Consider the following 12778-nt stretch of genomic DNA (forward strand, 5'->3'; position numbering starts at 1 on the left):
TTTCCTGGGGTAACCTATCCCATTCTTCAATAGCGGCTTCCCTGAGCTCCGGAACTGTCTGGGGACGTGGCTCACGGTTCCATACTGCTCGTTTAAGAGCATCCCACGCGTGCTCTATTGGGTTTAAGTCGGGCGAGCCGGCAGGCCAGTCTAATCGTGTGATATCGTATTCTTGAAGAGTAGCATTGACTCGTTGAGCTCGATGTGCGGGCGCATTATCATCGACCAGTACAAATTGGTGCCCATGGTTTACTCGGAATGGTCTGACGATATCATCAATAGCAACTGCTTTGTACATGTCTGCTGTCATGAAGCCCCGATACGGGATCAAAGGCGTTCTAGCTCCAATCATAATGCCACCCCAAAAGGACACCGATTTTCCGCCTTGCTGAACTGTTCCAGTGGCAGTTCTTTGTCTTTCACGGTCGCCTGGTCTTCTCCAGACACGGATACGTCGGTTATCTAGATGAGTGCTGATTCGGGATTCGTCAACGAAGAGACAGTTTTGCCAAATGTTTTCGTCCTCACCTTCTTCATTTTGCCGAAGTCTAGCCCACTGCAATCTTCGTTGTTGACGTTGCCGGGAATTGAGCGGAGCTCGTCAAGACCTCCGTGCTCGTAATCCAGCCTGGTGCAAGCAATTGCGAACGGTCTGCGTGCTAACTTCAAGCCCAGAGGCGGCCCTGACTTCTGCTTTTATTTTAGTGGCGTTGATTGTTGGATCACGGGCTGCCAGCAATCTAATATAGCGCTTTTGGGCAGCTGTCAAAACAGTTGGGCGACCGCTGCGGGGTCGGTCAGCTAAATTCCCCATTCCGTGATACCTCTGCAACGTAGCCACGACACAGGATTGGGATATAGCAAGTCTGCGTGCTATTACTCTCGTGGTGTATCCTTCTTCCCTCAAAGTTACTATTCTAGCTCGTAAAACCTCTGATAATCCTCTTGGCATTTTTTCAATCACAACTTTCCGCAAAAAATATCTTGAATCGCTTATAATTGACTAAATCAGATTTCTGAATGAGCGTAAGCTAGGACTGAAAGCCTTTTTATATGAAAAAACAATTGAACGGGGTCATTGTTTTATGTTCTAATTTATTTTTAAATAAAGAATCTAAAAAGAAGAAAAAATCATAATATAATCTACAATAACAAAAAAGATTTCAGTTTTTCGAAGTGATCGCAAACTTTTTTTGATGTGTGTATGTTGACAAGTCTCATGCTCACGAATTTCACCAGAACCCTTATCCTTCAAAATCGGAACGCAGTAATAAGTAAGGTGGTACTACCACCTACGTCTCTGGACGTACTCTTTCACAAGGAGCTAGCTCTACATCTACTAAAATATTTATTTCATTCAAGACTGGTGATATTATGGGCACATAAGACTTGTCAACTTATGTTTCAGGGTGACGAGCGCAGTGGCAGTGCCCCTCAGATCTTTGCGACTTAAAGCTCTGAGTGACTCTGCAACTGTTATGGACAGGCGTATAGCTTACCATCAGGCGCACGACCTGTTCATCCCGTCACTTGATATTACAAAGAAAAAAGGCTTAACATCTCTTCAACACTCGCATCTATAGCTATAGGATGAATTTATTGATTACCTAAATACTGGTCAGGACAGGGCAGTACTTGGATTACTTGTAAATACGTTATTGGCCGACTTCAAAAAAAGGAGGAGGTACTCAAATCGACAGTTTTTTATGTATGTTAGCGATAACTCCTTCGCAAACCGATTCTGATGATTCTTTTTTCATAGGTACTTCAGTAATAATCCCATTTAATTTTGAATAAAATATTCCACCTCTAAGGGTGGTGGTATTCCCGCACTTTCCGGTAACCGATTTCAATAAAACTTGACAAATGGATATAATTCCACGAACTTTTAAAGTCGGTTTTTTTTAGTACTCCTGTACTGAGATTATTTTGTACTTTCGTTTCATTTACCACCTAAAAATGTGTTTTGTTATTGATAGGAATTATTGTTGTGGGAACGATTGTAGGTATTTTGTAATCTCTATTTTTAATAGAGGAAGTCAAAATACAGAAGTTTGAAAAACGGGGGAGGTTCTCAATTTTACTGTATTTTTATGTATGTTACGCGATACTATTTTGAACCAATTTCGAAGTTCTTTTTTGTTAGAAAGGACGTAACCTCAGTAGTGGTCCTATTCAAATTTGAAGAAAATATTTCACTTCTAAGAGTGGCAAATTACTAATTATTAATAAATTTACCACCCTTAGAGGTGGAATATAATGAATCCGGTTTATTAGATTTCACCCACTTCCCGTTACCCGATTGCAATAAAACTTGGCAAATAGAACTTTTGAGGTCGATTTTAGTAAACAGGTTATTATTGTTCATTTATAAATTTATAATTATTTTTGCCGTTTTCTATGAGAAATCTATTTCTTGCTACGGCAAAAAAGTCTTTAAAAACCAAAAACGAAGATTTGTAACAAATATATAGAACAATTCGAAAGTTCCGCTAGTTCGTGGCTTAGTCAGCATAGCGTCTCTTACGAATTTTTTCTTAATGTTCGATATTTACGTTAATATTTCGTCGGGGATAGTGCAATTACGCGTAATTAGTATTTGATGAAGTCTCCATTTCGGTAATTATGTCGCCAAATTAAATCTGCGTAAATGTCGTAGCAACCAAATTACCGTGATTTACGGGAATCTGTTGTTATCAGTCCGTAGACAACATAAATTAATGTTACTATGCAAAAATGAAAGTCCTAGCCGTTGAAATAACAAAATAATAACATTAAATCCCTCTCTGTGAAATTTAGTTAGTTAGTATTAATTTATATTTTAATTTACATATAACACGTGAATTTGAATTCTATTTTTATGTTTGTTATCATCGAAATGCCTTTGACTTATCTTAACTATCCAAACCTTTTCTCGGAGATATGGCACGTTAGATTGCCTTATATACATAGTATGATTTATTTCGCAGCACGTTCATCTTAACTAACGTTCTCAAGTAATGAAATTAACTGATAAGGTTTAATGCAACTTGATTACGATAACTAATTAAGTCTAAATTGATTTTACTTTGGAAATTAACTATTTTTTTCGGATCCGAGTGGCGAATATTTGTTTTTATAAACAATTCAGCGTTCCTGGCCGGTGAAACCCTAAGAACTCTATATGTATTTACTTTATTACTTTAGAAACAAACAAAATATAACGTATACGTAATTTATAAACATAAATAGGAATGGAATTTCCTTAACTAACATAATACGGCGTGCTACATTTGCATATTATACGCTATTGAAAGGGAACGTGTTGGGGTGAATTACACACGTATTGCAACAGCAAAATAGCAAATGAACTGCAGTTCTATTTTTTTTATATTATCAAGTGACGGGACGAATGTGCCGTGCACCTGATGGTAAGCTACACGCCTGTCCATAACAGTTGTAGTGCCACTCAGAGCAACGATCTGACTGCGCCGGTCACCCTGAGACGTAAGTTGACAAGTTCCATGTACCTGTAATTTCACCAGCACCCTTCAAAACCGGAACATAATAATGCTGACATTACTGCTTGGCGGCAGAAATAGGTAAGGTACTTCCATGGACAAGCTCTTTCACACAAGCAGCTCTACTGCTACCAAAAGTTTGCTAGAAATTAGCATGCAGTTTCTGAGCCTACACACTAAACAAGTTTTTGTAATAAATATTTTCGAGGGGTTAGTAATGTTGAGATACATAATAAAAATTACAAATTTTAAAAACTATGTATTATACATCAACTCCGGATGCGTCTTTTCATTATACTTATTTATCAATTTTGTTTGAATCGCCACTAAAAAAAGAATATAATAAAATCTCAAATATAGATTTCTGGATCTCGTAAACAGGTGGAAAATATCCATGCACACGCGCCAGTTCATGGTGAGAGGATGGATCAGTAGGTAGATAGTAAAATTGTAAGGCGTCTAATTAACCGTACTGCCAAATCTTATAATGTAATATTCCTTCAATAGTTTAATTACATTTTTTTATGCGGGAAATCGTTTTATCTTTACGGTGGCTATTTTGAAACTCCACATGCACTTGTTATTTTAGATGCACTGTGTACACTCTGCCATATTATTATTAATTTCCCTCATAAGCGTTTCTTATATTTTTAATTACAAGTAACTTCCATACTTAGTAGCTCTCGTTGGTTTTGATTTGAAAACCAGTGTAAGGAACTTGTCTAGCTATATTCTGAGTCAGCTACGTTTCACAGTTATGAAAAAAATGTTTTTATTTTTCCTTTTTCATTTTATCCGTAAATCCTTTTTTGTTTTTGTCATATTAGTGAATAAAGTGTTTAACTATCTGTAACGTGGCTCTACATTGTTTTTATCGTCCAAACAGTAAATTGTCGGACAATTATTCAAAACGATATTTATAGGATATATCAAATTCTACAGTTCGAATGTTAAAATTAATTATAGATTAGAAAGGATTTATAACAGAGTTACAAATTCTGTTATTTAAATTTTGCGAATAAAAAAGAACATGGTAAATGTCCAATCACTACTATTGTACTATTGTAGTGTGCTATTGTAGTTATTTTATTGCATTTTTTAATTGGTATATAGAACAAAAAAATTCATTGAGGAACGATCCTCTTGATTTTCCTTCAAAATTAGGTATGTACAATGGAGTGTCACTTAACGAAAATTGGTTGTTACAATTTTCCATATCTTAATAAGAGATCTTAATAATAAGAAGTGAAAATACTCTTGCCCCTAGGGCTTAAATACCTACTAGTTACTGGAGTTTGTTTACGCGAAGTTTAAAAGTATTACTGACTTTACGAGCACAAAAACTGAAAAAAAAAAATTAAGTAATTGATTATCATTTTCGTTCTTTCGTCTCTTTTATTTTATCTTTATTGAACAAATTGTAATGAATGGTGCTTTATGTATGATATGACACCGTGACAAGTATCCTGTTGTAAGTATATCTATATTATTTTTTACTGCAGATTAAATTATGTAGATAATATACTTCATACTTGTTAAAATGCTTTTGTTTTAAACAAAACTGCATTATTACACACATACGTATATCTGATAAAGTGCCGACAGCATCCGCCAGGTTCAAAGTCCGCAAGTATTTAGTTCGAACATCGGCTATGACGCCAGTAAAGTTTTTCTGGTTTAAAGTTAATTAAAATTGACGTCAAGAGGTTTCTATGTTGTTTCATGTACTTACTAATAATATTACAATATATTGTTATATCAACAGGACATAAAAAAATGCGCGCGCAGATAATTATGACGACAATGATTGATGATACATCTGACTGACAAAGGATCCGCAATTTATGGACAGATAGTCAGTCTGCTATTATTTAGTAGTAATTAGGCGAAGTAAGTAAAAGGATTCAGGGAATTCTAACGCAAATCAAATGTAACGGCGCCTTACACAATAGACCTAGATTTGAAAAAAGGTTATCGTGCTAAAATTAAAGTGAATTCGCAAAAGTAACGGTTTTTACCATTTAATATAATTTTACCTTTTAACATTTAATAGCGATGAGTAATTAATTAGTAATCGAAAAAGCTCACCATGGCATTGACGCACAACCGCAACGCGGTGCTTCACCATCCGGCATTTTAATAAAGACTGAACGTGGTTACGAACTACAGCGGTCCTAACCTAAACATTTTAGATACACACAACCTTTTTTACGGACGTTGTAAAAAAGAACACAAAAAGTTCACATAATATCACGTCTAAAGATCAAATTAGCGTGTTACTTACGCAACGTGCGCCCAAACCACTATTACTTGATTCACTTGACATTGAAATAACGTATGTCTTGCATTGGCACTCAAATTATTCTAACACTTTTCCTGACCAGAAGCGAGATTGTATTGTTATTTATTTAGAAACATGATTATGTTGGCTTAAAGTTTTGCAAGAACAGGAACCTAAATAAATAATACAAGAATCACTAAATGAGTACCATCAGGCTAATTTACCTTTTAGGTTTCTAAGAAATGAAATTTACTTAACTAACAAAAGAAAGAACCCAGTGATTCAAAGCACTCAAACAACTACAAAAAGCGAATTCTATTCATAGTTACTTCAGGTTATTCATTTCGGGGGAAAAAATGTGTTCTATTCTCTACCGATCCTCACTAGAAGTCACTTTGTTCAATGTTAATTTGCATAAACACAGAATATTTCAAAAAGTTGTTATAGTTTTTGGTTTGTTTTTAAAGATACGGGAAATGTCGAAAGGTCATTGGCACGGCCTACGTAGAAGTCAAGCGCCTAAGTGGGGGCAGCCGGTTTGTCGACAGGACCTTCATTTCGCTCAGGGCCGCGGTCCGCCACATCATATGCGAAACACGTATATTACCCACAAAAGCGCCTTTTCCGATACAACTTCTGTTATAAATATCCTTCTCGTGTCCTTTTCAGGTTAATGGGTATTTATCACAGGTCCATGAATAATATTTCCTCAAACTCTGATTAAGATTCAGTGCAGTGTCACTGCTTCAAGTGTAGAGATTAAATTACATAGTTTGCGTGTACCTATTGCCCTTGCTGTGCATGGTAAACAGTTCTAATTCATAGGTACATGAGCACTTTGATAAATATAAGTAGGTAGGTAGTTTTACACGACACGGTAGATGTAACCTTTATCTTACCTACATATTAAAAATAATTAGTAGACTATTGTAGAGATAGGCAGTTAATCAGTTCCAGTATCAAATGTCGGTGTTATTTCTCGAGAATATTATTATAGATGTGACTCATTAAGGATTTGTCCAAGGAAAGTAAACAACGTGACGATCATAGGTGACATCGTGGACTGACTGCCTTTATGACCTTTATAATTGTAAATATTGAGTAATTAAGTTTTTTTCTGTTTATTACTTATTTTTGATTTAGTAACGTATTTTTATTATTATTTTCTGTTAATATTAGTTGTTGGTGGGCTTAATTCATATGACGTCAGCCTATGAAAGGCCTGCCCGCAAAATTAAGTGCACGCTCTCTGCGACTGTGCATGACGTCAAGTAGCCTTACTTTGTGCATGTCATTTTCGATATAAAATAAAATTGATAATATTTTCAAAATTAATTGCTCTTGAACATAAATTGAACTTTAAATGTTACATAAAAAAGTGAAAAAAGAAACTATGGTAAGAGACTGCATTTAAGGATCATGTCACCATGTCAATTGAGTCATAATTGGAGTGAATTCGTGGTTATGAAAGAGTGTCGGGTTAAATAAGAGCATGCGTCCACTGTAAATGTCGGTCGGTGCTTTTCAAATATTTTCTTCGGTTCTTGGAAGGTTCTCTCCTAGTTGAAACTGTAGGTATTTTACGTGTTTTAGTATTGTAAAATGACATTATGTTATAATATCTCATGTTCTTCGCAAAAGCTGGTTGATATCTAAGGCAACCATTATAGGATTGATTTTTGTTAAATGTAACTGGAATAATTGACGATCTCGGTAGCCCAACGATTTGTACAATGGGCGCTAGATGAGGCGCTAGAGATCCATCTCATGGATTCATGGTGGACCAATTTCGGAGATGCACTTTCTAAACTGGTTATGGTTTGGGAGTTCCGGATAGAGCCTCGGACTTCCGGTAGGCTTAATTTACATTGCGGAGGAACGGGATGGAAGGAAACGTCAATTTCGCCTCGCTGCGCGAGATGGTGCGCGCGTTAGCTGGAGTACTCGAGCAGTCCCGCGAATCCTCGAGCATTCTAGAGTTCGAGCCTTGAGGCTGTAGTAGAAGACGCGTAAAGAAGTGACGTGATTTTTGGCTCGTATCTAGTTCGTAGGTTATTAGGAACTGGAGAGACGTCGTTTTTCGGCGTTGGAAAGTGAGCGTGCCTTACAGCACCGCCACCAATGAGGAGATTTGGTAGTGGACTCAGAGTCAACGGCTTAGTGGTGGCAACCGCTAGTTGTGCAATGCGCAACGAGAAGTGTGCGTGCCTACAGCTCCGATACCTATCTGGAAAATAGGGAGGGTACTGTACGTGCACCCGGGGCGGCTCACCAGAGGCATTAGCCTCTCGAAACACCGGATGAAGTCAAGTGACAGAGGTCTGTGACAACCCTGTACACTGGCTGATCCGGGGTCAGAACCTGAACTTATAAGGTTGTTGTGCGCGCACAGGTTATAGTGCCCTTCTCGTAAGGGTAGGTAGGAAGGGTCACTATAATCAAAACTAACGTAGAAAGAAATGGGAGCTTGTACTGATACCCATCTAGCTAGATAACCTCCTGCCCCTCCAGCCGCTTAGCAATTTTGGAATTGGAGAGACGCTTCGGCGTCGGGTGGTGAGAGTGCCGACAGCTGCGGCACCTGTCTGGACACGGAGGGTGTTATACGTGCACCCGGAGGCGCTCATCCAAGGCCTTTTGAAAACTGGATGAAGCCTGTTTCAACGGCCTGATCTAGGATTAGGTGCCCGGCTTGCTTGAACAGGTAATAGATTCCGTCTCGTATAAAGGATGATAGGGAGGGACACTTTATACAAAACTTAAGTAGAATATATGGGATTGTACTGACGCCTTAAATATTTTCGGAGTTATAGCTTATTTAAATCACAAGTAGTCGACTTAAATAAAAAGAAAATGCATTTACAATCGAACATTTACTAACTTATAAAACATTTATACTAACTAATACAAAAAATTAAGGTATAATAGGTGGATACATTCTAATAACTACTGTATGACATTAAACTGATTACAAATGTTTAAAATCATTTTAAACAACCTATTTTATTGTCTTATCATAACTATAATCCATCTCATTACAAAATTAGCTTGATCTCGTGTATTGTGCAATGGGTATTAAAAATATATATTAGAAATCACTTTGTGAATAACAAAAATGTTTTAACGGTAAAAGCAAATTTATTTACTTATAATCTAACTTACTGAAATTGAACAAGGACTGGGCGTACACAGTAATGACGAAGTCACAATAACTACATCTATATCTACAACACACACAAATATACTCCAATTAAAGTGTGTCTTGGCATTATGTCATGTACCAAACAACACTATTCAAGTGAAAATTACTTTTAAACATTGTATATTTTACTTTTAAACATTGAAGTCAAAATAAACAAGAATGTCAACAAAACAATATAACTAACAGAATATTAACCATAAATATAGCAAATATTACTAACAATAATATAAAAAAACTTATGTATGCTGTAATATATTCAGGTTTTCCACTTTCCTTCAAATTTACTTGAAAATAACTTGAGCAGTGTTGTTTGCTTGGTGACTATTTGGAAACTAACAAATGTAGGCTTCGTTTTTTAATGTAAAATAGATGAATGCTTGGTCACCATCTCATTTGATTTGAAGTTTCCTATAATCATCACTAAAATTTCCATTAAAAGCGTCATTATGTACAAAACTTAGAAGGTCAGAATGTTTTGTAAAGAAGTCTTGTCACTTCATGTATTTTTGTCTTAAATATTCTATGTATTGTAAATGTATAAAGTGTATGTATAAAGTGATTATAAATCTTTATATAGGCTATTTACATTGTGCTAAAAAAGCAGGCTGTGACAATAGTACAAAAAGCAGAGTTGACAAAGAGAAGTGTACAATTTTCACTAGTCAAAAATTGGTGTCACAACATGGTTTCATCACAGTTTTCATTTGTATGGCATCCTCTCTGATAAATTGTTGCATAAAGTTAAGAAACAAGTCAGCTGCAAAATAGTTCAGTCTCTAATTGCTGAATAAGTGACTTTATTGTCACTTATTCTGTTCCTAATTAAAAAGTTGCATCTATTTATTAGTAATCAAATTTAGAGTTGTACTCAATTTTGAACCTCCATTTGATTTTGACATTTACATGTCATAATCAATCAATTTAATTGATTACCTAAAAGTTAATTTCATTTGGTAGATATACATTACTTAGAAAAACAATAAACTAGTACACAGACTCAATAAACAGACCGAAATTAACTATAAGTGCCAATAAAATAAAAAACAATATTAAGCACCTTAAAACTAAGTCTAGAATTAACACAATAATAGATATTAGATAATACAAAGAGCACTGATAGATGATCGTTGTACTGTAACTGTGTAAGCCAGTTCGTTTCTGTTTGTCTCATGAAAGGATGGCAGATTGATAAAGCGATGTATAAGCATTGTTCATCAAGTATAGAATGACTAATAGTCACATACAATTTTTTAACAATGCAAATATTTATATCATTAACGGGAGTTTTTGGGTCCACCATAATTTTTATATTATTTTTACAAAACTACCATACATAGTAATTTTTACTAGACATTGGTGAAATCATCGATTATTTCAATGGGGTCATAACATTTAAAAGAAGAATATCATTAACATTTAAATTTAATTTGGCCAACTATCACTACTTGTGTTGCAGTAATCCAATCAGTAAGTCTGTAATACCATATTAAACTAGGGTATAATAAAAATTAGGTACATTAGGAAGGAATGTTAGTTCTTGTCAATGATAGTGGACCTTTTAATGACTCTATTGAGACATTTATTTAATAGGAATCTTTAAAGTAATTTCAGTGAATCTTACTATTAAATATTAAAAGGTGGCATTAGAATGAGCAAGCTACCAACATTTTTAGTTATAATCTACATTAAGTAAATGTCTCATCAGAATATTCAGTTATAAAATACACTGAAGCATTAAAAATCTTTAAACATCATGGAAAATTGAGGCAAAAATTAGATATGTAAAGGATATTTCTACGTAAACATTGAATTAGGTAAATTATCATAGTCTTTATTCACTGTGTTCAGTCTTTTTAATCTAAAATTGGGCAGTGAACACTTAATTTTTTTTTAAATGTTAGTTCCATCATGCAAGTGCATTTACTTATAAATTGTGTCACATCTTCGTGGAAGCCTCTAGGGAGCGCAGTAGAGGTGCGCGGGCCATATACTAGAATCTATCCTTGGACGCATGCAAATTAGGGTTGGTCAGGTATTGAAGCTCTTGCAGTTCTTGGAACTTGTCATGGTCTCTAATATGTGCGTAATTAGCCGACAAACACATAAGGTAATGCACTAAACTCAGGATAACCAGTATGCATGAGACCATTGCTAAAATGAACATAAACTCTGCTTTCTCTACATAATCTTTGCAGAACAATTTCATTTTATGAGCTTCGCAAATTCTCATGTCCTCTTGCTTAACCGTGGACGGAAACATGAAGTCGAATTGCGTAAAATCGATACAGGTTGATAGGTCGATGTTTTTCGGTTTCGAGCAAAGTTTCCAGAATATCGTGAATAAAAACGTAGTGATGACTAAGAAGCAAAGTAGGAGGACCCATGTGACAGTGAGGATGTAAGTTATGATCATGAAAACGGCGCAGGATATTCGCCCGCCGACTCTAGCTCGCCATGCTCGATAAACTCTTTGCCTGGTTGCACCTGTTGTCAAGCAGCCCAAACATAATAACATGAAGCCCAACGCCGCCATACACGCGCCGCCTACTATAAAAATGATTTGTAGAGCTTCTATCCATATGAGACGGAAGTGGAATACTTCATCAAACATTAGTATGGACAACGTTGAGCCTCGGTACATTGTCCCACAGAATACCCCCACGCCCAAACAACACATTATGGTCGCTATCAGGGTCGCATAAGGCACCCTTGTGAAGCATCTTTGACATCCGTCTTCCATTTTTATTTCACTGCCACTTTGTCACACAAAACACTTCACAATATCAGGAAATATTGTCAAATTTTCGTAAATAAAATTTAATCACAAAGGGAAAGGAGAGTCGATGCATGAGTCAATTTTTTCTTTTTTAAACTAGGGATATGCGGTTAATCGTTTTTCTATTCAGTCACAGACCGTTAAATACTAGGTATATTATATGTAGTGGTAAATATTTTAACGGGACAACTATAAATATTTGAAACTTAATTCACATAAATACTTATCGTGAAATGTTAGTATTGTTAAAATATAAGAAACGTTTTAATAGCTTCTTATTTCAGATGAAACAAATAAAATAAATCTTGACGTTGCACAGTGGGCCCAAATTGATAATTCTTGGACATACGAATAACTTATGGAGTATCGAGCAAATTTTTTAAAATTTTGACACCATTTTACTCATAAAGCCGCAAGTATCTGCAGATGGATTATTATTTTCTTGATAGAGAATGATTGGACCTATGCTGTAAATAAACTACACACATTACATTTTCCTACATTAAGAGATAAAAAATAAAATGTACATTTCTCCATACAAAAAAATTATTATTTTTATCTCTGAAACTATCAACTTTTCAAGAAATTATACAAGAATAAAAGTTCTTAGAAATGTTATTATCTATCACATAAAAAAATTAGCTCGGTACTCCACAAGTTATTCCTATGTCCAAGAGTTATCAATTATTATTTAATCATGGGAACAGTTTTAAAAATACAGAGCTGATTTCTATCATATGATAAATAATAACATTCCTGATAACTTTTATTCTTGTGTCATTTCTTGAAAAGCTGATTGTTTCAGAGAAAAAAAAAATTGTTTTTTTTGTTTGGAGTAATAAACATTTTATTTTTTATCTCTTAATGTAGGAAAATGTAATGTGTGTGGTTTATTTACAATATAGGTCCAATCATTCTCTATCAAGAAAAATAATCTATCTGCAGGTATTTGCGGCTTTACGAGTAAAATGGTGTCAAAATTTTAGATTTGTTATTTATTTTTTAACACAACAAAAATA

The 12778-nt window shown here is 35.2% G+C and overlaps 1 protein-coding gene across 1 annotated transcript; it reads right to left on the reverse strand.

Annotated features, from left to right (window-relative positions):
- Nucleotides 1–8647: 8647 nt before the first annotated feature.
- Nucleotides 8648–11831, reverse strand: LOC113232887 (neuronal membrane glycoprotein M6-a). The gene has a single exon (XM_026467772.1). It carries the CDS (start codon nt 11721–11723, stop codon nt 10974–10976), a length of 750 nt encoding a protein of 249 aa, XP_026323557.1. The 5' UTR covers nt 11724–11831; the 3' UTR covers nt 8648–10973.
- Nucleotides 11832–12778: the final 947 nt, after the last annotated feature.

Source organism: Hyposmocoma kahamanoa, unplaced genomic scaffold (genome assembly GCF_003589595.1).
Source record: "Hyposmocoma kahamanoa isolate Upper Pololo Valley unplaced genomic scaffold, ASM358959v1 78, whole genome shotgun sequence".
NCBI classification, from domain to species: domain Eukaryota; kingdom Metazoa; phylum Arthropoda; class Insecta; order Lepidoptera; family Cosmopterigidae; genus Hyposmocoma; species Hyposmocoma kahamanoa.

Coding starts and splice junctions, on each gene's coding strand:
- LOC113232887 (XM_026467772.1), bottom strand. CDS start 11,723: ATGGAAGACGGATGTCAAAGATGCTTCACAAGGGTGCCTTATGCGACC.